The sequence below is a fragment of the Indicator indicator genome, chromosome 37, assembly GCF_027791375.1.
Source record: "Indicator indicator isolate 239-I01 chromosome 37, UM_Iind_1.1, whole genome shotgun sequence".
Taxonomy (NCBI): Eukaryota; Metazoa; Chordata; class Aves; order Piciformes; family Indicatoridae; genus Indicator; species Indicator indicator.
Genome location: NC_072046.1, coordinates 1,510,123 through 1,536,032, shown reverse-complemented (window position 1 = coordinate 1,536,032; position 25,910 = coordinate 1,510,123). Strand labels below are relative to the sequence as shown.

General features: G+C 48.1%; 1 protein-coding gene across 3 annotated transcripts in view; it reads left to right on the top strand.

Annotated features, from left to right (window-relative positions):
• Positions 1–25,910, top strand: part of TANC2 (tetratricopeptide repeat, ankyrin repeat and coiled-coil containing 2) — a 230,747-nt gene that overhangs the window by 32,145 nt on the left and 172,692 nt on the right. For all 3 annotated transcript variants that reach the window (XM_054396496.1, XM_054396495.1, XM_054396494.1), the window contains exon 2: positions 23,780–23,851. In XM_054396496.1, coding sequence (XP_054252471.1) covers positions 23,780–23,851 — 72 coding nt within the window. The remainder of the gene's footprint in view (positions 1–23,779; positions 23,852–25,910) is intronic.

The following is a 25,910-nucleotide window of genomic DNA, read 5'->3' as shown; positions in this document are numbered from 1 at the left end:
TTGTGTAACATATTTGAGTGTTCTAGCTAACCTAAATACAAGCTGTAGCTATTGGAAGGACTTAATTTTCATTAATTGCTCCAGCTGCTATGTGACTGAGCAAATGTAAGAAGAGTTTTTAGGTATGAAGATGATGCTGGTTTTATGCAAGACCAGTTCATACTAAACCTGAATGTGCTCTAATTAGTATTTTTCCTCCCCTCCAACCTCCCAAGGAAGTGAACATGAAGTGTGATGCCATGTGTAGAATTTAGGAGCCAGGTAGAACTTCTTAAACCATAGCAAAGGAATTCTTTTTCCTTGGACAATGAAATAAATATCTTTTGAAGTGTGCTTAAACCTGGCTAGTGCAATTTCCATATAGCTTAGATCACTAAAAATATTCAGTTGTTGGATTGTGAATCAAAAGTGTGGGACAGACACAGATTTCTGGAATCCTTAGGAGCACTGGGCACAGATTGGAAACCAGGAGGTTCTACATAAAGATAAGAAAAATTCTTCGCTTTGAGGGTGCTGGAACCCTGGAGCAGGCTGCCCAGAGAGGCTGTGGAGCCTCCATCCCTGGAGCATTCAGAACCTTCCTGGGACATGTTCCTGGGTGATTTACTCCAGGTGATCCTGCTCTGTCAGGGCATGATCTTCAGAGGTCCTTTCCAACCCCTACCATTCTGTGAAGTCCAGCAAAGTCCACTGCAAGAACAAACTTCAGCACCTCAGAGAGTGTTTACAGACCCAGGCTGTAGTGTCCAAGAGCAGCAGTGACCTGAACATCACAGCTGAACCTGGTGTGATGCTGCAGAGCTGTTAGGGATGCAGCCAGCAGTGGTGCTGAGTCCCCTGCTTTAGACTTGAACCATATGTGCTGACAGGATGGACTGATACTTCAGAAGACTGCAAGATCACTTGGGTTCTTTGTTCAGAGGTGGCTTTAGGAGTAGGTAGTTGGCTTTAGAAGGCACTGGCTGTTGCTGCCTGTGCCATGGTTCTGTGCTGAGAGGAGGCAGGGAGGTGTGTGGAGTGTGTGAGGTCATGGCTGTTATGCAAATACTTAACTTGCCAGACAGCCCAGGGCTGCTGCTTTGTCCACAAATGACATTCTGGGGATGGAGTGTGGGAGGTCTTATCTCCACAGAACTGAGTTCTGCTCCCAGGCAGGTGGTGAGACTGCAGCAGCAGCAGCGATGCAGTTGGATTACAGACTCTGCTTCCTGGATGAACAGTTTAGTTCCATTAAAAGGATTGGAGTTTTCCTGTTGATCCTGGGAGAACAGCAACTGTGTCATTATCTGGGGCTATATTATGTGCTTGAGATTGTGCCCAGCTTTTTACCCCTGATGTCCACAAAGGACACAGAGTGGGGGAGTTTGTGTTTCAAGAAGCCAAAGTAGCAGCCTGCTGGTGTGTGATACTATCAACTGCTTCAGTTTTGAGTGTTCAGTGCTGTGTAAGTTCAGAAACAAATGTAAGTGATAGCAGGAGAGGAAATGGCCTCAATTTGCACTAGGGGAGGTTTAGGTTGGACATAAGAAGAAACTTCTTCATTGAAAGGGTTCTCAAACACTGGAGCAGGCTGCCCAGGGGGGTGGTTGAATCCCCATCCCTGGAGGTGTTTCACAGAGGCAGAGATGTGGTGCTGAGGGCCATGGTTTAGCCCCAGCCTTGGTAGAGTTAGAGAATGCTTGGACTTGATGATCTTAAAAGGCTTCTCCAATCAAAACAATCCCAGGATTCTCTGATCCCATGGAATGTTTTTGCTGGGGTTGTGTGTGTTTGAGGAAACTCATGGTTCTCAAAGGCTCCAAGTGCAAGGCAATGGAGTTAGGCACTGGGGGGTGCAAACCACTTGATCACCCTATCAGAGGGCTAATGAACAGCAGCTGATCAGAACTGAGGTCCTATCCACAGGCAGGTGTGCATGGACTTGCAAATGAGAAAATAATGCCTTGGACAACAGTGGTGGCAAAAAGGTCACACTGGCAGCTTGCTGCTGTGGCAGAAAAGGCTGATGAAGCACAGGAGGTGTGTGTATGAGGGATTCCTCAGAGGGATGGGAGGGGAGGTGGGTTTGATGCAAGACATGGGTGAGGTCAGCCTGCTGTGCTGCAGTCAGTGCTGAGGTCAGCATTGCAAAAGAGGGGCTGCAGAACTGGGGGGAGAGCAGAAAGCTGCAGTGGGCTGGGCCTGCTGGGCGGAGGGAGTGAAATGTCACACCTTGGGAGATGAGGAGTTTGGGGAGTGAAGGTTAGCAGAGAGGAGGGAGCTGACTTAACTGTGCTGTACAGCACATTGATGAAAGTGTGGGTGCCAGAAGGCCACTTCTGTAATACAGGGATGGCTCTGGAGACATTCAAAATCCACCTGGATCTGTTCCTGTGTGACCTTCTCAAGGTGAACCTGCCGTGGCAGGGGGGGTTGGATGAGCTGATCTCCACAGGTCCCTTCCATTCTGTGTTGCTGTGTGTGGTACAGCATGCATCATGTAGCACAAACTGAAATGAGAAGTGGAAATGATGGAGAAGGGCAGGGTGCTGTAACACTGTCAGTGAGGAATCGAGGATGCTGACTGGATGGAAGTGATTTTTTTTTTTTTTTTTTTTGGCAGCAGAGGAACAGAGATAGCTTCAGCCAAACAGAAATGAAAGAAAATATCTGGCTTCTACATTATGGGAAGTCAGGCTGGGTCATCTAATGAGCCATCCTGGACTGTAGCATTCATCTCAAGAGAGGGGAATCTGCCCCCTTCTGCTCTGCTGAAAACCCACTTCAAAACTGCCTCCAGTTCTGGTGTCCCCAGCATAATGAGGACATAGAGCTGTTGGAGTGAGTCCAGAGGAAGCCACAAAGGTGATCCAAGGGCTGCAGCACCTCTGCTGTGAGGATAGGCTGAGGGAGCTGGGGGTGTTCAGCCTGGAGAAGAGAAAACTCTGGGGGGACCTTAGAGCTGCCTTCCAATAACTGAAGGGATCCTGCAGGAAGGTTGCAGAGGGACTTTTCATGAGGGTGTCTAGAGACAGGACAATTGAGAATGGTTTGAAGCTGTGGTAGAGCAGGGTTAGACTGGATCTTAGGAAGAAGCTCTTCAGTATGAGTGGTGAGACTCTGGAATAAGCTGTCAGGGGAGGTTGTGGATGCCTCCTCCTGGGCCAGATTGGATGAGGTCTTGAGCAGCTTAGTCTAGTTGAGAGGTGTCCCTGCCCATGGCAGGGGGGTTGGAGTAGATGATCTCTGAGGTCCCTTCCAGCCTAAGGCTTTCTCTGATTCTGTGATCTTGTTCTAAGAGAGAAGTAATTCTCAAGCAGAGAGCCAGCAGTCTGTCTCACTGTATATGCAGGTAAAAACATCTCACTCAGTTGCCTATGAGGCAAATGTCTGCCCTGCTCTTGATGTGCTCCTTGCATGGGCTGGCTTCTTGCTGCAGCATGCTTTGCCCTTTGTTTCTGAGATGTTTGGAAGCAAATATTTGTTTACATTAGCTTTGCAGTCTTCCATACCCCTGGGAAAATAAGGTACAGTGCTTCCAAATGTTTCCATTGCAGTGAGCAAAGCACTGGAGTTACTCTGTCTTTGCTTCTTTAAGAAGATGGATCTGTGAAAACCTGAAAGAATTAAATAATCAGATGAATTTGTACCTGCCCATAAAGCCAAAATCCTTTGACATATGATGTGGTCATTATGTATTCAGCTTAAGCTTCCCTCCTCTGATTCCTGCCTGATCTTTGCAGGAAACCTTTTGAGTTTATTGCTGCTGTATCAAATCTCATTTCATCTTTATGACTAAGTTCAGCTTAAATGTACATCAGCCTGGCTTGAAGCATTTACATTTCCTTCTCCTGACCTTACAGCACTGCCTTACAGCTCTCAATGCTAATGGGTGATAATGCCCAATGCCAGGGAGAGACTGGTACCCTGCTCCTGCCTTCAGCACTGCACTCTGTGTGGAGCCTTCTTCGGAGCAGGAGAAATCATATGGGACAGTTGGGGAACTGGGATTTGGTTGTTTGGGGTTTTTTGTTATTTTGGGTTATGGGGTTTTTGTATTTTGGTTTGCTTTTCTTCCCTGTTGTGTGGTTTGTTTGGTTGGTTTTTGTTGTTTGGTTTTTTTTTCCTTATATATTCATAGAATTAGAATCATAGAATCAAGAAGGTTGGAAGAGACCTCAAAGATCCTGGAGTCCAACCTGTCACCCTAAACCTCATGACTATCTAAACCATGGCACCAAGTGCCACGTCCAATCCCCTCTTGAACACCTCCAGGGATGGTGACTCCACCACCTCCCTGGGCAGCACATTCCAATGGCCAACCACTCTGTCTGTGAAGAACTTTCTCCTCACCTCCAGCCTAAACCTCCCCTGGCACAGCTTGAGACTGTGTCCTCTTCTTCTGGTGCTGGTTGCCTGGGAGAAGAGCCCAACCCCCTCCTGGCTACAACCTCCCTTCAGGTAGTTGTAGACAGCAATGAGGTCACCCCTGAGCCTCCTCTTCTCCAGGCTTGAACAGTCCCAGCTCCCAAATTGTTTGGGTTGGAAGGGACCTTCATGATCATTCAGTTCCAACCCCCTGCCATGGGCTGGGACACCTCCCACCAGCTCAGGTGGCTCAAGGCCACATCCAACCTGGCCCCTGAATGCTTCTAGGGAGGAGGCATCCACAACCTCCCTGGGCAACCTGTTCCAGTGTCTCACCACCCTCATGGAGAAGAATTTCTTTGTAATGTGATGGAACTGGATGATCTTTAAGGTCACTTCCAACCCAAACCATTCTGTGATTTTATGATTATGAATTCTTCTTCTAACTTCAGGTGTGTGTACCATGCTGCACTCTGAGAGTTCTACACAGTTACTCTGTGTAGCTGTTAAATAGCTGCCTGCCTGAGGAAGCTACCACCAAAACTTAGTCATCATTTATTTAATCAGCAGAACAGCTGCTCCACTGCAAACTTTCATTAATAAACTTCAAAGTTTGTCTACACAAATAGAATAATTTTGGCACTAACAGGTTTCTCCAAAATCTCATGTCTAGCTGTAATTTTTAACATGTCCTTGTTTTACATAATGTGATGCTGTGCAAAACTTGGCTTCATAAATTAAATGCTCAGCAGTCTCAGTTTTAAATCACAGAATCAGAGAAAGGCTTAGGTTGGAAGGAACCTCACAGATCATTTACTCGAACCCTGCTGCCATGGGCAAGGACACCTCTTAACTAGACTAAGCTGCTCAAGACCTCATCCAACCTGGCCTTGAATACTTCAGGGGGAGGAGGCATCCACAACAGTTTGTTCCAGAGCCTCACCACTCTCATACTGAAGAACTTCTTCCTAGGATCCACTCTAACCCTGCTCTCCCTCAGCTTCAAACCATTCCCCCTTGGCCTGATTCTAGACACCCTCATGAAAAGTGCTTCTGCAGCCTTCTTGTAGGATCCCTTCAGGTACTGGAAGGCAGCTCTAAGGTCCCCCCAGAGTCTTCTCTTCTCCAGGCTGCACACCCCCAGCTCCCTCAGCCTATCCTCACAGCAGAGGTGCTGCAGCCCTTGGATCACCTTTGTGGCCTCTGCTGAACTCACTCCAACTGCTCTGTGTCCTCCTTCTGCTGGGGACACCAGAACTGGAGGCAGTTATTGAAGTGGGGTTTCAGCAGAGCATAGTAAGGGGGTAGAATCCTCTCTCCTGAACTGCCAAGCAAAACAGAGATGAGTATCACCAATATGAATTTATTTTGTAGCAAATCACTTACACCTCATCCAGGTAGTAGGAGCAGCATGAGGGAAGCAACACTTAATTTGGTAGTGTTGGCAAAGCAGATGTGGAGTCACTGCTGAGCCTGGTCAGAGGGAGGTTTACAAATGTTTTTGACAATATAAATTAACACACAAGTGAAATACAGCTCTGCCCGGGGTCTTGATTCAGTTTAATTCCATAACTATTGATTTGGGTTGTGTCAATACATTTTTCTGGTGAATAGTGCCTGATTTCACAGCAGTAAATGGAGTGGTGCTGGCAAGGTTGGCTGGTCCTACCAAGAGGAGATTATCTTCAGAAGGTTATCAACAAAATTATCCTGGTGAAAAATGACAACCCATAACCCAGCTGAAGGAAAAGGTGGCTAGGAGAAAGAGGAATGAAATAGAAAGGGACACAGAAATTAAGATGAGTTGCAATGCTCCAATGTGCAGCACAGCAGGGTGAGAGGGAGCTGCTGGGGTCCTGTCTGGAGAAGGACCCCAGTCCAGTTGGCTTGCAGTTAGTGCTAAAAGTGTGACTAAATCTTTGAGAGTGGGTTTCCTTGGCCAGGCTCAAATGTTTTAAAGTTGTTTTTGTGGCTTCACTTCATGCTGTGCCCAAGCTGTGTCTGGTTCCGTGGCTGGGATTGTGCTTGGTCCTCACAGAGTCCTTGCTTTGCTTGCCAGCTGCCAGGGTTTTCCTCCCAGTCCTTCCTCTGTGTGTGAAAATGTATGGAAATTACTTGGAAGAGAAAATGGAAATTACTTACTTCTCCCAGATGAAATCCTGGGATTAACACCCCTTTCCTTGCCAAGTCCTCCCTGGAACCATGAACTTGGCTGTGAAGGAGCAGGAGGAGCTTCTGCAGCAGCCACTGAGACATCCAGAGGAGGTTATCCACACAAATGCATCTCTGCATATAGGTCCTGGTGACATGTTGTTAATGGCAGTGTGAAGTCCCAGCTAACTAACTGCAACAGAGGCATCAGGATTGAGACCTGTGGAGGAAACTCTGTGTGTTGCTGAAATGCTGTTGAATGAGTCTCAGAGGACTCAGCAGTCTCTGGATGTTCAGGCATTGGGTAGTAGATCACAACTGCACCTGGAAGACTGCAGCAAGTCTGCTACTCTCCTCTGCAGAAATGAAGTGCTGTCCTCAGAGCTTTCTGTATCTGGGGCGTGGCATTGCTGCTTGTCTGCAGAGAGGACAGGGATGTTTGTCTGGGCAAGAAGCAAATCCCAGCATGTGGGGGTTGGAAGCGGCCTCTGGAGATCATCCAGTCCAACCCCCCTGCTAAAGCAGGGCACCCACAGCAGCTTGTCCAGGATCACAGTGGCCAGATGGGTTTGGAATCTCTCCAGAGAAACAAACTCCACAACCTCTCTGGGCAGCCTGCTCCAGGGCTCCAGCACCCCCAAAGGAAAGAATTTTTTCCTCATGCCCAAATGGAACCTCCTGGGCTCCAGTTTGTGCCTGCTGGTTCTTGTCCTGTCACTGGGCACCACTGACAAGAGTCTGGCCCCAGCCTCTTGCCCCTCACCCTTTATTTCTTGCTAAACATTGATCAGATCCCCTCTGGGGCTGCTCTTCTCCAGGCTCAACAGCACCAAGGCTCTGAGCCTTTCCTCCTCACAGTGCTGCTCCAGTCCCTTAATGCAGTGAAACCCACCATGGCTGATGGGTCTGGGCTGTCCCATGCTACAAGTGGTTCCTCAGGTGAAGATCAGGCAGTGGTTTAGATGTTGTATGGTTCCTTTTCATGTTCCACACATTTTGCTTCAGGACATTTCCTTGTAAGCAGAAGAGGTTTGTTGATGATTCTCCCTCAACTGCCTGCTGGGGTGACACCCCAGCCATGTGCTTTCCTTTCCCTTGTCTTCTCTTGTCTTTTCCCTTGCAGAGTTTCCTGACATTGTGAGGTTTCAGCTCACCCCTGACATGGATTCTGGGTTTGGATTTTGTGCCATCTGCTGCCATCAGATGCTTGCTTCTGTGGTGGTACGAGACAGGCAGGCAGAACATGTGAAAACAAAAGCATCAGGCTGTTCCAACCATTTTTTGCAGGATTTTTTACTATTTCCCCCTTCAGAAAAAAAAAAAAAAGGCAGCTCTTGCTATAAGGCAGTTGTGGTTTGCTGAGCAGTAGTTTGAAAGTACTTTGCATTGAGGCTATCTGGTTGTTTACCACCTAAATAACTTCTTAATAATTTCTGATCCATTTTCAATCTGTGTAAGAATTTTTCTAGAGAGAATTTTTTTATCTTCTCTCAAACTGAGAAGGAATTTTGTTGTTGTTGTTGTTTTTTTGTTGTTGTTGCTGTGCACAGGAATAACATCAGGACAAACCTGTGTTTGCAGTAGATGCCAGGCTGGTTATTGAGCTCTGCTCTATGACTTGCATTTCTTCAAGGAGTGGCTTTCTTCCTGCATAAACTACTTTCAGATGGATAGCTGAGGTAGCAGAATTGGCTGCAATATCAATGTGAGAGAAGTTCTTTGCTTCTAAAATAGTTTCCTTTCATTCCAGCAGCTTTTTGCCCTTGTCTGTGAATATTTCTTGCTCCTTTAAGAGTGATGGAGGAGAAGGGATGGTAATGGCTTTACCTTCGAGCACGTGAGCAATCCACAGCATCTTCCTAATTGGCAAGAAATGTTTCAAAGCCTTCATGGGTGATGTGCTGGGTCTGGATTGATTGTGCCTCCTGGTTGATAAATCAAAGAAAAATTACTGTAAAGAGCTTCTGTAATTGTGTTAATTAGAGAGATTTATGTCTGGGCTCTGCAAAGCAGTTGCTGACACTGCGTAGGGCTCGGCAGCAGCTCGCTCAGGCTGGTGCTGCAGTAACAGAGTGGCATGGCCAGGCTCCTACCTGGCCAAGAGGAGCTGATGGACAAATACTTGGTTCTTCCTCCACTTCCTTTCTTTTTTTTTTTTTTTCCCCCAACCCTTTTTGTGTGGTTTCTGACTAAATTTCAGCTTCGTGCAGTGCTTGAGAGGAGCCTGCTGGAGCAGTGCAGGGATTGCTGTGCGACTGGAGACTGTGTGGTGCTGGGAGGTGCCATCTGAAACCAGTGTGGGAATATCTAGGAGTAGTTCACTGGCCAGGGAAGCTGTTGGTGCTGTCTATTGCTTTGCGTTTTGCATTTTAGCTTGCAGGCAGAATTTTCTTGACTACTTAATTTCTTGACAGGCTTCTCTGTGTTTATTTGTCTCTGTGTGTGTATTTATTACTGCTACTGCTGCTGCTGCTTGAGTGATAGCTGGAAAATCATTTGTAGAAATAATTACTCATTCCTCTAACTCAAACTGTTAACCTCTTTTTATATTTCACTATATAATTGCCCTAAGTAGGAGTCTGAGTGATATTTGTGATCAAAGACCATTAGTGGGGACTGCATATGTCTGTGAAGTATTTTCTGTTACAGTGCAGAGCCACAGGAGCCATAAGAAAGGTTGATTCTTCAGGATGTTTGGAATGTGTTGTTCCTGCCCTTAGTTTTGGGGTTGCATTGTTCCTACTTCAATCTTTGGGTTACATTGTGCCTCCCTTAGGATTTGGGTTGCATTATTCCTATTTTAGTGTTTAAACATGACCTCTAAAATGTAGGTCTTTGGAATCTAGCATGCAGCAGACTGGGAGGAGGATTTTGGTTGCTTTTGGTGGAAATATCTTTGATAGAAAGATGGAATGTGGGTAGTGCCTTCAGTGGAGATGGAATGAGAATGCAGAATGAAGCAAGAGCTGGTGGCAGAAAGTAAGTGTTAATAGCTGGAGTCCTGGTGGACAGTAAGTTAGCCAAGGGACAGCGATGTGCCCTTGTGGCCAAGAGGGCCAATGATATCCTGGGGTGCATTAAGGAAAGTGTGTCCAACAGGTCTAGGGAGGTTCTCCTTCACCTCTACTCTGCCCTGGTGAGACCAGACCTGGAATACTGTGTCTAGTTTTGGGCTCCCCAGTTCAAGAGTGGTGGGGATCTGCTGGAGAGAATCCAACAGAGAGCTACGAGGATGATGAAGGGACTGAAACATCTCTGCCATGAAGAGATACTGAGAGACCTGGGGTCGTTTACTCTGGGGAAGGCTGAGAGGGGACCTTATTAATGTCTATAAAATCTGAGGGGTGTGTGTCAGGAAGGTGCCAGGTTCTTTTTGGTAGTGCCCAGTGATAGGACAAGGAAGAACACAGAAGATTCTACCTCAACATGAGAGAAAACTTCTTTACTGTGAGGGTGCTGGAGCAGGCTGCTCAGAGAGGTTCAGAAGGAGCCTCCTTCTCTGGAGACTTTCAAAACCTTCTTGGTCATGTTCCTGTGTGACCAGATCCTGCTCTGGCAGAGGGGGTTGGGCTTGATGATCTCTGGAGGTCCCTGCCATTCTGTGATTCTGTGTTTGAGAGACAATGCAATGTTAAGAAATACCAGGGTGGCAGACAGCATTTTTGGTTTTGTTTTCCCTTTTGTTTTCCCTTGGTTACCTTACTGTAGTTTTCACCTGCCTATGCAGACCCAGGTTGTAGTTAAATGACTTTCTTCAGCACTAAACCCCACATCATTGTTAGGAGATGGCCATTTTCATAGCAGCCTGGCCATGTGTGTTTAATTGTGGCAGTACCATGGTGATTAAAGCTGGAAGAAACTGCAGGTTAATTGTGACAAATCCTAATACAACACTGCTGGTTTGCTCTGCCAAAAAGCCATTTCCTGCAGTAAGTCACAGAATGAATCAATAGGGTTGCCCAAGGTAATTGTATTAGGTACGTCTGGGTAGGCAAAGCTTTGGAGTCTGCAGGTGAAAGCAGGGACTGGAAGTCTGAGCAGCACCGCACCACTGATTGTTGCTGATTTACTCTGTGAGCAGGGAAAGATCACTGAAGGCAGCGTTTGCAGCAGGGCCTCCTCATGCTGGTGTGCAAAATGAACATTTTGGTGGCTGTGTGTAATGCAATGGAAAGTGTAAGAAGGATACATGGGCTAGAGCAGCTCTGACTGTAATGTGGTGTAAGAGGAAAATTCAAACTGGAGAGACTGAAATTTTTTCCCTTGAGGGTGGCTAGACCCTGGCCCAGGTTGTCCAGACAGGTGGTTGATGCCCCATCCCTGGAGCTATTCCAGGTCAGATTGTTTGGGGCTCTGAGCAATCTGTTCTAGTTGCAGATGTCCCTGCTGGCTGCAGGGGAGTTGGACTAGGTGGCCTTTAAAGGTCCCTTCACACCCAAACGAGTTTGGGATTCTGTGGTCCTGTTTTGCTCAGGATTTTGGTGGGCTGTGCTCTGCTTTACTAGGGAACTGGGGCAGCTGCTGAGCAGAGCATCTTGGAGTCAGCAGCAGGGACTGCGTGAACATTCCGTGCCTGTGCCCATGCTGGCGTTCTACAGCTGTGCCCATGCTGGTGTTCCGTGGCTGTGCCCATGCTGGCATTGCACGGCTGTGCCTGTGCTGGTGTCCATGCTGGCATTGCATGGCTGTGCCCGTGCTGGTGTCCATGCTGGCGTTCTGTGGCTGTGCCCGTGCTGGTGTCCATGCTGGCGTTCCGTGGCTGTGCCCGTGCTGGTGTCCATGCTGGCGTTCCGTGGCTGTGCCCATGCTGGCATTGCACGGCTGTGCCCATGCTGGTGTCCATGCTGGCGTTCTGTGGCTGTGTCCATGCTGGCATTGCACGGCTGTGCCTGTGCTGGTGTCCATGCTGGCATTGCATGGCTGTGCCCGTGCTGGTGTCCATGCTGGCGTTCCGTGGCTGTGCCCATGCTGGCATTGCATGGCTGTGCCCATGCTGGTGTCCATGCTGGCGTTCTGTGGCTGTGTCCATGCTGGCATTGCACGGCTGTGCCCATGCTGGTGTCCATGCTGGCGTTCTGTGGCTGTGTCTGTGCTGGTGTCCATGCTGGCATTGCATGGCTGTGCCCGTGCTGGTGTCCATGCTGGCGTTCCGTGGCTGTGCCCATGCTGGCATTGCACGGCTGTGCCCATGCTGGTGTCCATGCTGGCGTTCCGTGGCTGTGTCCATGCTGGCATTGCATGGCTGTGCCTGTGCTGGTGTCCATGCTGACATTGGCATGGCTGTGCCTGTGCTGGTGTCCATGCTGACATTGGCATGGCTGTGCCCATGCTGGTGTCCATGCTGACATTGCACGGCTGTGCCCATGCTGGTGTCCATGCTGGCGTTCCGTGGCTGTGCCCATGCTGGCATTGCATGGCTGTGCCCGTGCTGGTGTCCATGCTGGCGTTCCGTGGCTGTGCCCATGCTGGCATTGCACGGCTGTGCCTGTGCTGGTGTCCATGCTGGCGTTCCGTGGCTGTGCCCATGCTGGCATTGCACGGCTGTGCCCGTGCTGGTGTCCATGCTGGCATTCCGTGGCTGTGCCCATGCTGGCATTGCACGGCTGTGCCCATGCTGGTGTCCATGCTGGCATTCCGTGGCTGTGCCCATGCTGGCATTGCACGGCTGTGCCCATGCTGGTGTCCATGCTGGCGTTCTGTGGCTGTGTCCATGCTGGCATTGCACAGCTGTGCCTGTGCTGGTGTCCATGCTGGCGTTCCGTGGCTGTGCCCATGCTGGCATTGCACGGCTGTGCCCATGCTGGTGTCCATGCTGGCATTCCGTGGCTGTGCCCATGCTGGCATTGCACGGCTGTGCCCATGCTGGTGTCCATGCTGGCATTCCGTGGCTGTGTCCATGCTGGTATTGCACGGCTGTGCCTGTGCTGGTGTCCATGCTGACATTGCATGGCTGTGCCCATGCTGGTGTCCATGCTGGCATTCCGTGGCTGTGTCCATGCTGGCATTGCACGGCTGTGCCTGTGCTGGTGTCCATGCTGGCATTGCATGGCTGTGCCCGTGCTGGTGTCCATGCTGGTGTTCCGTGGCTGTGCCCATGCTGGCATTGCACGGCTGTGCCCATGCTGGTGTCCATGCTGGCATTCCGTGGCTGTGTCCATGCTGGCATTGCACGTCTGTGCCCATGCTGGTGTCCATGCTGGCATTGCATGGCTGTGCCCATGCTGGTGTCCATGCTGGCGTTCCGTGGCTGTGCCCGTGCTGGTGTCCATGCTGGCATTGCACGGCTGTGCCCATGCTGGTGTCTATGCTGGCGTTCCGTGGCTGTGCCCATGCTGGTGTTGCATGGCTATGCCCGAGCTGGTGTCCATGCTGGCATTGCACAGCTGTGCCTGTGCTGGCGTCCACGCTGGCATTGCATGGCTGTGCTGATGGTTGCCGATGGCTGGCCCCAGTGATGTGGAGCTCTGCCATGTGGGGAGCATCAACTGTTCTGGCTTGGGCACAGGGCTCTGGCTGATTCCCAGGGAAAGACTTGGATGGCATTTGGATTCCCATGGGTTCGGCCAAAGCCAACTATCCAACATGTTAACGATGGCTGTGGGGGATTTCAGAGCCTTTTTCCTAGGCACCAGGGCTTTGAATCCCGAAAGTTCCCTTTTGCTGTTCTCTTTCTGTCATCATTCAGGGCTTGCTGAGTGCTAGCAGCAGACTGCCTGTCACTGACCAACCTATTTTGAGCTTCAGTCACTTGCACCAATTTCTCAACTAATTTTAGGACAGCTGACCACTAAGCTCTTCTAAAAACGCCTTTTGAACCTCTAATTAGAGGACCAGGCACAAACACAAAGACAAAACCCTGCCCTACAAAATAGGTAACTCTCATTGTAGCTGTTGGGAAGAGCATATGTTTGTCTCTGGTGTTAATTGGTTTTACTTAATTACATTTTAACATACTCAGTCAATTGGAATAATTAGTGTATCTGCCATGCTTTTTGTTTGAAGCTGAAAATGCTTGTGGTTGCTAAAGGCCCCAGACAGGCCTGTTGGAGTCTCCAAGTGTTTTATCATTTCCAGATGGGCAGTGAGAGCTTGTTGAGTCAGTGATGACAAGGAGGGAACTGGAGAGTCACTCATGGCTGAGCCTCCTCCTCTCTTGTCTCCTTCCCTCCTTGCCAGCATCCCTACGCTTCCCCAGCAGACACCAAAAGCTCTCACACAGAACAAAGGCATCAGGTCTGAAAACTGAACGACTCTGCTGTCTGAAGAGTTGTTCTCTGACCACCTTTTGAGGTATTTTGCTTGGTTTTTTAATATTTTCCTACCTCTCTTTGCTCCCTCTTACACGTTTTAGGTATTGCATGGGTTCAGTCTGGAAGGTGTAGCAATTCAGAACTCATTTTGTGTCTCTGGGTGAGTCTGCCTTGGGAGGCTTGGGGACCTCCAAAGGTCCCTTCTAACCCCTGCCATCTGTGATTGGAGTCTTCTCCTCTGGAGATGATCAGAGGGCTGGAGAACCTCTATTGTGGGGGGTCTGTTCAGTCTGGAGAGGAGAAGGTCTGAGGAGACCTTAGAGCATCCTGAAGGCCCTACGGGAGAGCTGGGGAGGGACTTTATAGAAGGGGCAATGGCTTTGAGCTGGGAGGGGGGAGGTGTAGACTGGGGATTAGGAAGAAATTCTTTCCAGTGAGGGTGGGGAGACACTGGAACAGGTTGCCCAGAGAGGTTGTGGCTGCCCCCTCCCTGGAGGTGTTCCAGGCCAGGCTGGATGGGTCTGGAGCAACCTGGGTGGGTGAGAGGTGTCCCTGCCTGTGGCAGGGTAGTTGGAACTGGATGATCTTTGAGGTTCTTTCTAGCCCTAACCATTCTGAGATTCTATGATTTTAACTGAAATAGATGTTTTAGCAGCAGCTGTGCTGTCTGTATCTCCTATAAGGATAAATTTTAATTTTTTTTCCAAACCAATTACAGAATCATCACTGAAGTAGAAAAAGACCTCTAAGGTCATCGAGTCCAACCATAAAAAGTATCAAAATACTCTTTGTGGTATTTGCTCAGAGATTCTGATATTTTCTGTCATCAAATCAATATTGCATCCAATTATTAAAGCTACTCCCTGCCTTGAATTGTGAAGCAGATGATGCTTACATTTCTCCCTAGTGTCAGGTGATAGGATGAGAGGAAACAGCCTCAAATTGCACCAGGGGAGGTTTAGGTTGGAGATTAGGAACAATTTCTTTGCTGCAAGAGTGGTTAGGGATTGGAAGAGGCTGCCCAGGGAGGTGGTGGAGTCCCCATCCCTGGAGGTGTTGAAGAAACCTGTGGCCGTGGCACTTGGGGATGTGGTTTAGTGGCCGCGGTGGTTCTAGGTTGATGATTGGACTCTGATCTTGGAGGTCTTTTCCAAGCAAAACGATTCTATGAGTCTATGATTCTAGAAGTCATTTCTGACTATGCAGCTTTTGATTGAGTGGGTGGATAAAATTCCATCTCCTGTATCCGTGTTTGTGTTTCCTCACAATGGCTTCTGAAGAGGCGAGCGCTGCTGCTTTCTCTCCCCTCTGGAAGTTGTAGCAGTGGCTTCTTTGTCTGCTCATCCTGGGTGCTTCTCTATTGCCCCCACAGGAGCTGGAAGCAGCATTTCAGAAAAATAATTATAGGTTGGTGCACAGAGATTGCTGCAAATTGGTACCTTTCTGATTCAGTGACAGTAAACATTACGTGCAGCTGATTAGATCCTACACTGCCCCATTAACTTTTATGGAGGTTTCCAAAAGGACCAGCTTTACATTTATTGAAATGATGAAAATAGTGAGCAACTGAGGCTGCTGCTGTCCCTGCTCACAACTGGATTGAGAGATTTGTTCATCAGAAGAGTTTTAGTGACAAACACTGCAAATTGGAGTAGTGAATCTAAACAAAATTACCCAGGTGAAGTGCAGTGAATTTTGGTGGCGGAATGTTGAGGAGCACTGATGTGATGTAACCCAAATCTCCCTGACAGCAAATGGAACTGAAGGAGCCTGAACAAGTCCAGTTCTTTCAAAAATTAACATCACTGATCTCGTTGGATAGGGAGTTTGTGTCCTGTCATTTTCTCTTTGTCCTCTTTTTAAATGAAGATGCTATGAGGACAGGCTGAGGGAGCTGGGGATGCTCAGCCGGGAGAAGAGAAGACTCTGGTAGGACCTTGGAGCTGCCTTCCAGTACCTGAAGGGATTCTACAGGAAGGCTGCAGAGGGACTTCACATAAGGGTGTCTAGAGATAAGACAAGGGAGAATGGTTTGAAGCTGAGGGAGAGCAGGGTTAGGCTGGATCTAGGAGGAAGTTCTTCAGTACAAGGGTGGTGAGACTCTGGAACAGGCTGCCCAGGGAGGCTGGGGATGACCTCTGAGATCCATCGAGTCCAACTATCAACCCAAGACCACCATGGCCACTAAACCACATCCCCAAGTGCCATGGCCAAATGTTTCTTGAACACCTCCAGGGATGGTGACTCCAGCACCTCCCTGGACAGCCTGTTCCAGTGCCTGACCACTCTTGCAGGGAAGAAATTTTTCCTAACATTGAACCTAAACATCCATTGGTACCACTTGAGGTCATTTCTTCTCATTCTATCACTTGATACTAGGGATAAGAGACCAACCCCCATCTGGCTTTAACCTCCTTTCAAGGAGTTGTAGAGAACCAGAAGGTCTCCCCTCAGCTTCTGTTTCTCCAGACTAAATACCCCCAGGGCCCTCAGCTGCTCCTCACCAGCCCTGTTCTCCAGACCCTTCACCAGTTTTGTTGCCCCTCTCTGGACCTGCTCTAACCCCTCAATGTCCTTCTTGCAGTGAGAGTCCAAATCTAAACCCAGTATTTGGGGTGTGGCCTCACCAGTGCCCAGTACAGGGGACAGTCATGTCCACTGCTGCCCACACCATTGCTGATCCAGGCCAGGATGCTGGTGGCCTTGACCACCTGGGCACACTACTGGTCCATGTTCAGCTGCTGCCAATCAGCATCCCCAGGGCCTTTTTGTGCCAGGCAGCTTTGCAGCCACTCTGCCCTATCCGGGAGCGTTCCTGGGGTTGTGGTGACACAGGTGCAGGACCCAACACTTGGCCTTGTTAAACCTCGTGACAGTTGACCTCGGCCCATTGATCCAGCCTGGCCAGATCCCTTTTGCATTGATGAATTGAGGAGGGCAGTTTGACTTCTGAGCGATTCACCTTAGCTCCTCAGAGTTCCAGGCATCTGCTTCTGCCCTTTCTCACAGCCAGCTGGACAAATTAAAGGATGATCTTTTCCCTGCAGATTGCTTTCTCCTCTTGAGCTCCTTCCTTAATGAACTCAGATCCAGTACAGGTGCTGAGGGTAGCTGGCCTTTGTTTATAAATTTAGATAATGTGCTCATTAATGCCATTTTGAGGTGCACAGTGTGTAAGGTGCACACAGATTTTGATGGTTATGGCTGAGATCCATAATGTCATTTCCTAAGCTTTAATGGAATAACCAAGCCAGCACGTGTGCTGTGTGCTGCTCTGCTGGGGGATTAACAACGTGGTGATAAAACTGGGCTTCTGCTCTCCATCCTGCCCTCTTCCAACCATGACTCCAGAAATAATTTGCTCATAATGTAGAACATTTTATGATAATTCAAGGTTATTTTCAAACCGCAGACTCAGCTGCAATTAGCAGTGTTGGGCAGGCATTAGAACAGGCTGCCCAGGGAAGTGGTGGAGTCACCCTGCCTGGGGGTGTTCAAATACCACTTGGGGAGATGGTAGAGTGGCCATGGTGGTTTCAGACTGACAGTTGGACTTCATGATCTGAGAGGACAAGGAACAATGGGTACAGGCTGCAACACAGGAGGTTCCACCTCACAGAATCGCAGAAACATTCAGGTTGGAAAAGACCCTCAGGATCACCAAGTCCAGCCCAGAGTCCTACTCCACAAGGTTCACCCCTAGACCATATCCCCAAACACCACATCCAAACCACCTTGAAACACAGCCAGGGCTGGTGACTCAACCACCTCCCTGGGCAGCTCATTCCAATGCCTGACCACTCTTTCTATGAAAAAAATGTTCCTCATGTTCAGTGTAAATCTACCCAGTTGCAGCTTGAGGCTGTTCCCTCTTGTTCTCTCACTAATTACCTGGGAGAAGAGACCAGCCCCAGCCTCTCCACAATGTCCTGTCAGGTAGCTGTAGACAGCAATGAGGTCTCCTTTCACCCTCTTCTTTTTCAAACATCTCCAGCTCCTCAACGTGAGGGAAAATGTCTTTATGATGAGGGTGCTGGAGCCCTGGAGCAGGCTGCCCGGAGAGGTTGTGGAGTCTCCTCCTCTTGAGACTTTCCAAACTCACCTGGACGTGTTTCTCTGTGGCCTGCCCAAAGTGATCCTGCTTTGGCCTGCCCTGGGTGATGCTGCTTTGGCAGGAGGCTTGGCTTAGATGATCTTTAGAGGTCCCTTCCAGCCGCTGCCGTTCTGTGACTGCTTGTGGCAGTACAGACTCCTGATGTACTGACTGCTCCTGTGTCTGTGGGGCTGTATTTAACATACAATGAGGCAACCCCCTGATCTATATTAAATATCTATCAATTCTCCACTTGTAAGTATTTCCAATCACAGCCTGGCATTGACATTTTCTTAAATACTGATGTTCTGCTTGCACTAAAGGAAGGTGATCTTTGCTGGCCCATGGATTAACCACAACCAAATGCCATATTTATTGCTGAAAGCATTTCTGTGACTTCAGTCTCCTGTTGCTTTGCTTTGGAGAGTGCACACAGCTGAAAAGCTTTTGTTGGTTTTGTTTGGGTGACTTTTGTTGGTGGTTTTTCTTTTGGTATCAGAGCAGGGATGTAATTGAGGTGGACTTGTTCCTCTTTGACATTTGGAAATTACATTGCTGAGGTTAGCTTTGAGCACGACTCTCTCCTGGTTTTTGTGCTCTTGGCCACTGACTGAAAATCTCTTTATCTGCTGGGTGTAAAGGTCTAGGAATTAGAATGAGTGTAAATAACATTCTCTTGAAGTGCAGGAGAACAATTCCACACAGAAGCAGCACATTTTGGATGTCTCTTGTTACGATTTTTGTGAATTATCAGTTGTTCGTAAGGGATTCAACATAGAATCATAAAGGTTGGAAAAGAGCTTTAAAATCATTGAGTCCAAGCGTGTTGGGAAACAGTTTGAGCTCTTTTGATGAGCCAATAATTAATAACTCAGGACTGTCCTAAAATTCCATCAATAAAAATCTTCCACTTTCCACACTCCCACCCCCCAGCACTGCCACCAGGGAGTTGTTTTGAAGTAGATGCTTTATTCTGCTAGCAAATTGATGCAGTTCTTGGTATCCTTTTATCATAGTGCTAATTTTTATGATAATATCAGTTTGAGCACAGTAGGAATGTTTGTGTTTGTTTTCTGAAGCTGAAGGCACCCCCCCAAAAAACCCCACCCCAGAACAAACCACAAAAACAACAAAAAGAAGGAAGAAAGCAAAACAAAACCCCCAATAACAACAACAAAAAGCCCTAACTAAACAAAAAAACCCCAACCAACCCAAAACCATACAACCCCCTTCCCCCACAACCAACCCCCAAACCCAAAGGTTAAATAATGAGGAAGAATTGAGAGTTGTTGATTAAAAGAACTCTTTACGGCAGCAGACTCAGCCCCCTCTCGCTGGGGTTGCGTCCGTTTTGCCTCTTTCCAGGCGCACAGATCCTCCTGGGAGAGCAGCAGGCGGGTGCGTTTGGCACTTGTCATTCCTTCTCCTGGCTGGAATCCATCGGGATTGCTGGGAGGGAGATGTGCAGTTCCCTCTCCTACGCTGGGCTGAGCCGCTGCGGGCTCCGGCGCCGGGACCCTGCCGCGATGCCGTGAGGTGCTGGGGCTGCTGTCACCGCACACCCCGAGCCGATACTGCCACCCCCGCAGCACTTTTTTGATTTGGATTGATTGTTTTGGGTTGTTTTTTTTTGGACTGTGTCTGCGTTTTGGGAGCACGATGGCAGTTGGGAGCCACATCGCCGGGCGCTGTTCCGAGCACAGGGATGCCAGGCTGCGCTGGGCTGGGAGCAGCTTCTGACTGCCGGACTGGCTTCGTGTGAGTCTCCTGTGGCTTGCAGATGGAGTTGCGCTGGGATGGCTGCTTTGCAGTATTGATCTCTAAGCTGTTGGAGCAGAGCGGGCTCTCTCAGTGGCTGTCGGAGCCGCGGCACATCTAATGCAGTCGGTTCTTGCAGCAGATTTCCCAGCATGCGTGAAGCTGCCTGACCCACCCTTCAAAATTGCTTTGTCAGATAAAAGAGCTGGGGAGACGTTCAGTCACCTCTTGTGCTTTAATTGAGGAGGGGAAGGGGATGTTGGGCTCCTGGCACTTGGGTTTTATGTAAAACTTGGTTGTCTTCACCTGTGCTGTGAGTGGAGGGCAGGGAGGGGATGCTGAAGGTGCTGCGTGGGGCTTGCTGACATCAAATCTACTCTTGCAGATGCATCTTGCTCCTGTTGGCAGTCGTACTAATTGCAATGCAGTGCTTTGTGCAGGGCATTTATTTAGTTGGAACCCCAGGGATTCTCTTTTTTTTCCCCCTTTGGGAGTGGTCAGTTGAAAGAATAGAGTTGTTGTGTGTGTTGGAGGGGATGTGTTGTGTCACTGGCTTTGAATGGAGAACTGCTAGAATGGGGAGGGGGCAGACAGGCAGGCGAGGAAGAATGGGATGCAGGCATTTGTCAGATCCATTTATAGCAGGGGAGACTGCTTGTCTGAAGCTGTTACTAAACATGATTGTTGAGGTTACTTAATCTCTTTGTAACTGAGAGAAAGAATAAATAGCTGTTACTATTTGCTCTGTGCTTGCCACATAACCAACTACTCAGCCAGCCTTCTTCAGATTTCTGACCCCAGTTTGTCTAACATCCCAGTTGGAGGCACGTTAGATGCTGATGAGACAGCATCTTCCTGACATTCAAGGCATGTAAATCTTAATGGACTTTGTTAACACAGAGATTTGTAAAAATAAGAAATCGCAGAAGTTTTCCTGCTTCTCATTACTAGGTGCCACAGAATATGGTTTACTGAATCTATTTTGTAAAAAATACTGAGCCAGTATTTTACTCTCATTCACTTCCTTTGCGGCATTTGCAAAAAAAAATTGGTTTCTGTTTCTCCTGGCAACTTCCCTAGAAGCTCCTTTCACCAGGTTTATCTCAGTGTGTTCTGATCTTTGTTTTAAATTAACACAGATATCTGTGTTTTCTAGCAATGGTTTCACAACCCATTTGCTTGTGGTGACCTCTTTTAGCTGTTGCATCTGAGGCTTTGTCAATAACCATGCTGACAGTCGTTACAGGCACTGAGTTGATTGCATTTCCCTGAGTGATACTGTCCCCAAACTGTTGTCCAAATAGTAAGTCATGTCTGTAAATGATAGGTATTGCCAAAGCAAATATGATTTAGACTGGATATTAGGAAGAAAGTCTTTCTGTTGAGGGTGGGGAGACACTGGAATAGGTTGCCCAGGGAGGTTGTGGGTGCCTCCTCCCTGGAGGTGTTCAAAGGCCAGGTTGGATGGGATCTTGAGCAATCTGGGCTGGTGGGAGGTGTCCCTGCCCATGGCAGGGGGGTTGGAACTGGATGATCTTGCAGGTCCCTTCCAACCTAAACCATTCTATGAATCGATGAAGACCTACCTAAAATGCAGCATAAATAAAATAACTGACAGGACTGATGGAACAACAGAGTCCTGGCAGTAGTGTGGCTGGACTCTTCTCCCTAATATCAGGTGGCAGAATGAGAGGAAATGGCCTGAAATTGTGCCAGGAGAGGTTTAGGTTGGAGATTAGGAAAAATTTCCTTGCTGCAAGAGCAGTCAGGGATTGGAACAGGCTGCCCAGGGAGGTGGTGGAGTCAGCATCCCTGGGGAGGTGTTCACAAAACCAATGCAGACATGGCACTTAGGGACATGGTTTAGTGGGCGTGATGGTGTTGGGTTGATGGTTGGACTTGATGATCTTAAAAATCTTTTCCAACCCAAACTATTCTATGATCCTAAGGCTGTAAGCTCCAGCACTTGATGTTCAAAAGCATGAGAATTTTCCCTTAGCAACAGCACTTTGCCCCCTTTTTGGTGTAACTCTTCAGTGATGTATGCTGTTGTTCCCTGGTAGCATTGCTCCTGCACTGCAGGGATTGGAGTGTGCTCAAAATGTTGATTTGTAGCAAAGAGAGAAAAAAATTAAATAGTTCACTTGTCCCACTCTTAAATGCAGGCTGCTTCTTCCCTGCCATCCTCTGCTTCTTCACCAGGTGCCAACCTTCTCTGCTACCTGGCATTGATTTATTCAGATTAGTTTATCTTTTATTGCAACTGTCCATCAATTCCCAATTCCTGCCTGCAAGGGAGAGGTGGCCTGCTCTGCCTGGAACATCCTGCCTGCATCTGCCTGTGAGAGGCTCTCTGTTTTCTGTGCCTTCATAGAATCATAGAATTGCATGGATTGGAAGGGACCTTAAACATCATCCAGTTCCAACCTCTCCACCGTGGGCAGGGACACCTCCCACTAGACCAGGCTGGAATATACAATATTCACTGGAATACATGGGAGGGAGGGGTCAGTGTTCTGGAGGGCAGAGAGTAAAGGGCTTCCCAGAGCAGCTTGAAGCCTGGCAGGGTGCCTGGTGCTCTCCAGTGACCCTCCGGTCTGCAATGGGCACGTTCAGTGCCCACACGTGCAGGGCTGCGTGCTTGTGAGGACAGCTTCAGCCAGCTCTGTCCTGGAATACTCCTCACTGAAAGCCACTGGCTGGTTTGGAGAGCACCCACAGATTATGCTGTGGTCACCCCACCTCCAGCCTTGCTGTGACTGCACCAAGTGCAGCAGCAATTACAGGCATCGTATCTGCTGACTCATCACCTTTCTTTCTTGCTTTCCATCCTCCTACATGGATTTGGGAAGTTGATTTACTCTGATCTTTCTCTCCCCCTTAATATATTCTGTAACTTGCAAATTACCCAAGCAATCTTTCCCAGCCTGACCTCTGTGCAGCAGTTCCTATTCTCAAACCTGATGGCTTTGGCAGTGAGTTGTCACCATCCCACTGTTGGGTGGTGAAGAGCATTAGAGAGCCAGGACCATCACCTCTGCTCCCCCACCAGCTCTGCTCCCTTGAGTAACATTCATCTCAAAGCATGAGTACTGGTTTGGTTACATCCAAGTGAGTGTGCAGGAGGGATCCTGCCCTTCCAAGTGGTTGTAAATAGATGAATTCCTGCTTAGCCATGCAGTATTCCACCAGTGGGTTGCTGTGGTGTCTCTTTAAGATCCCATCATTGTGTTTTGTAAATGCACTGCTCAGAAAATACCTCCTTCACTTCACTTCAGTGGGGGAGCTGCCTTCCCAGAGGCCCAAACCTGCCCATTTTTTGGCCAGGTTGGATGAGGCCTCAAGCAGCCAAATCTAGTTGAGAGATGTCCCTGCCCATGGCAGGCAGATTGGAGTAGATGATCTCTGAGGTCCCTTCCAACCTGAGCCATTCTAGGATTCTGAGATTCTATGATTTTCAGTGCTTGGCTTTGCTTCTTCACAGTGTGCAGAGCTGGACATCTTTCTGCTTTCAGCTGGTGTAAGGCCTCTGTACTCAAGTATCTCTATTGATGTGCCCATCTATTGTTTCTAATCTGGTCAGTTGATCAATGAAGACCAGCATGTAATTAATTGCCTAATATTGTACACAGTGTCCCACTCTGCATGTAGCCAGATGGGTTTGGGTTTTGTTAACTCTAGCTGCTTTCCCAAACAGTTTCAAGAGGCTGTAATGAGAGTGGGTTTGTTCTTCCCAGCCTTCCCATTTTTCAGCTGACAAATAATTCTAAAAAGAAGCAACTTCAAAGAATATTCTTATTTTCTTTTAATTATTTTTTTCTTCATCTTCTTCATGTGCTCAATATATTTTATATTTTGATATAACATTCCAAAGTGAAGGAATTTAATTGAAGATGCACAGTTTGGCTGCTGCTTCTTCATTCAGATATCTGTGGGGTCAGTAGGAGAAATTAAACCCCTCCAAATATCCTGAGGACCTCAAGGATTTTGTTTGCAGTGAGCTGGGGAGAAACTGGAAGGCACAGCAAAGGAGTCAGTCAGCAGTTTGCCCCAGTTGCTGTCAGCAGCAGGGACCTTCTGGCTCTTCCTACGAGATAGGTGATGGGACTCAAGGAAAAGTTGCATCTGCCTGACCTGTCCACTATGATGTTCTACTTCTGCTGTTTTGGTTCTCATGCAGATGGAGGGAACGAGGAGCCACCAGACCGAAGACAGGCAAGTGTAGACTCCCGTCAGAGCCGATCTGGGCAAGGTAAACCTCAGTGTTGTTCTGCCTTGGGGCCTCCTTTCTCCTGTTCACCTTTTCTTGATGAGTTTTGTTCTTTCTGTAAGACTCTGCAACCTTCTTGAGCTTGGTAACCATCATTGTTATCCACATGGCTTCAAAATCAGTGGCAGTCACAGACTAGGTCAGCTTTGTGTAGTCTGAAGGAGCTGAGACTAGCTGATGGCTCAGTACCTGCAGAGTCCTTGGCATCTCCATTTCGCAGATGAAGGGACAGAACTTCACAGAGGGTGCTTGTTTGAGCTGGTGGTGGTAGAAGCCTTCAGTATATGCCAGCACAAGGCAGTGGGCCACTCAGTGACCACTGGTCTTCCCCCCTGATTGTCAAGAGGAGAACCTGACAGGTTCTCAGTAACTGGATTCTCCTTCCCCCCAACTTGTGATGTGATGGAGAGGGACCCTCTGCGATCCTGCCTGGGGCTGAAAGGCTGCATGTCACCTCCTCTGCTTTGTTTTGTTTCGTTTCATCCAAAAGGAACAGGCCAAAAGGTCCTAGGAAGAGAGTAGTAAAAATAGAGTTTATATTATTTAAGAAATGATTCTACAAACTCTTTTGTTCAGGACCCCTCATTCACAATAGGCTTGGGAGTTAAAACCACCCCTGGAGCCGTGTAACAGGGATTTCTGTCACTGACAGCAGCAGCTCTCAGATCTGTGCTGGCTTATACATGTCCTTTGAAGTAGATTACTTAAGTTTTAAGCATTTGCTAGTTTGTGAGGGTTGTGAAAATCTGATATTTTAACACAGCTCCCGAGCCCAAGAAGCAGTTTTTGGAAGTGTGGCTCTAGTAGGTGCTACACTCATTGATGTCTTTTCTCTCTGGGATTGCAGCAATAATTTTCCTTTCATTTGGGTTCAAGTCTGTTGTTGTCATGGTGTCCTAATGACTTGTTATGGAGACATTTTCTGCAGGGCATTGTTCTCCTTTGGCAATATTCCAGCGTTGCCCAGGCAAAATTATTGCAAGTGATTGAAGGCCAAGATCAGAATTAGGGGGATTGCAATTCAGAGTTAAGTGAAGCCCTGTTAAAGTTAAATGAACCCTTGAAAGCTCTGTGAATAGTCAACAGCTGAAAGTGCCCTGCTAACACAGGATCATTTAATTACTATTCTAAAATGTATTATTTTAAATGTTCTTATTTGAAAATAGGAGAGTTAAGATAAAATTGGGAAGGAAGAAGGGAATTTTGAGCTGCGTATAGCCTGTGGTAGCGTGCACACAAGTAGCATTTCTGTGCTTTGAGAATATGGAATGAATGGTTGCTCTTTTCCAGGCACACTTAGCTCAGATAAAGCTGCTGTTGTGTTGCTTCTGGAGGCTGAGCCCTGCCTGCTTTCTGTGCTGTTATCCCTCTGATGTCCTTCCATTTGTCTGGGGTTTATCCGTTGCTTCGTTGTTACAAGATACAGCAGCTCAGATGCAGCTGCCCATGGGAGTTGCCTGCTGGGTTCCTCTACACTCATTTCAGACACTCTGTTCTCTCAGGTTATGTTGCAACCTGTTTGTTCAGCATCCTGGCTGCTATGGAAAAAAACCAAAACACCAGTTTGGGGCAGTGAACATGGGGCAGATACTTGCCAAAGACTGACCAGTCTCTTGTCTGTTTGCCTCAGTGAGTCTGACTCTAGGAACTGCAGTATCCAGCAAGAAGTTTCAGCCTGAGGGAAACAGGTTGAAAAATGCTTCCAATTTCTTGAAGAAACAAACCTCAGTGCTAAATATTTCCATGTGGATCAGTGGATTTGACTGCAGATGCAGGTTTCCTACAGGGTGGGAGAAGTCGTCTCATTGCCCATCAAACTATTACCTCTCACTTTGTCCTGTGTCCATCAGCTGCTGTCTGTCTGGTCAGCAGTAACATATTTGTCACCATGGTGGGTTAAGGGTTTTATCTGCTCAGATAAAGCAGACAATTGAAATGAGGCAATTGTCTTGCTTCTGTTTAAACTCCCATGTTGCTGCATGTGGTGCCCAAGCATTACAGCTTTAGTACCTGGGAAAACTTCAGGATAAAGTTTATTAGT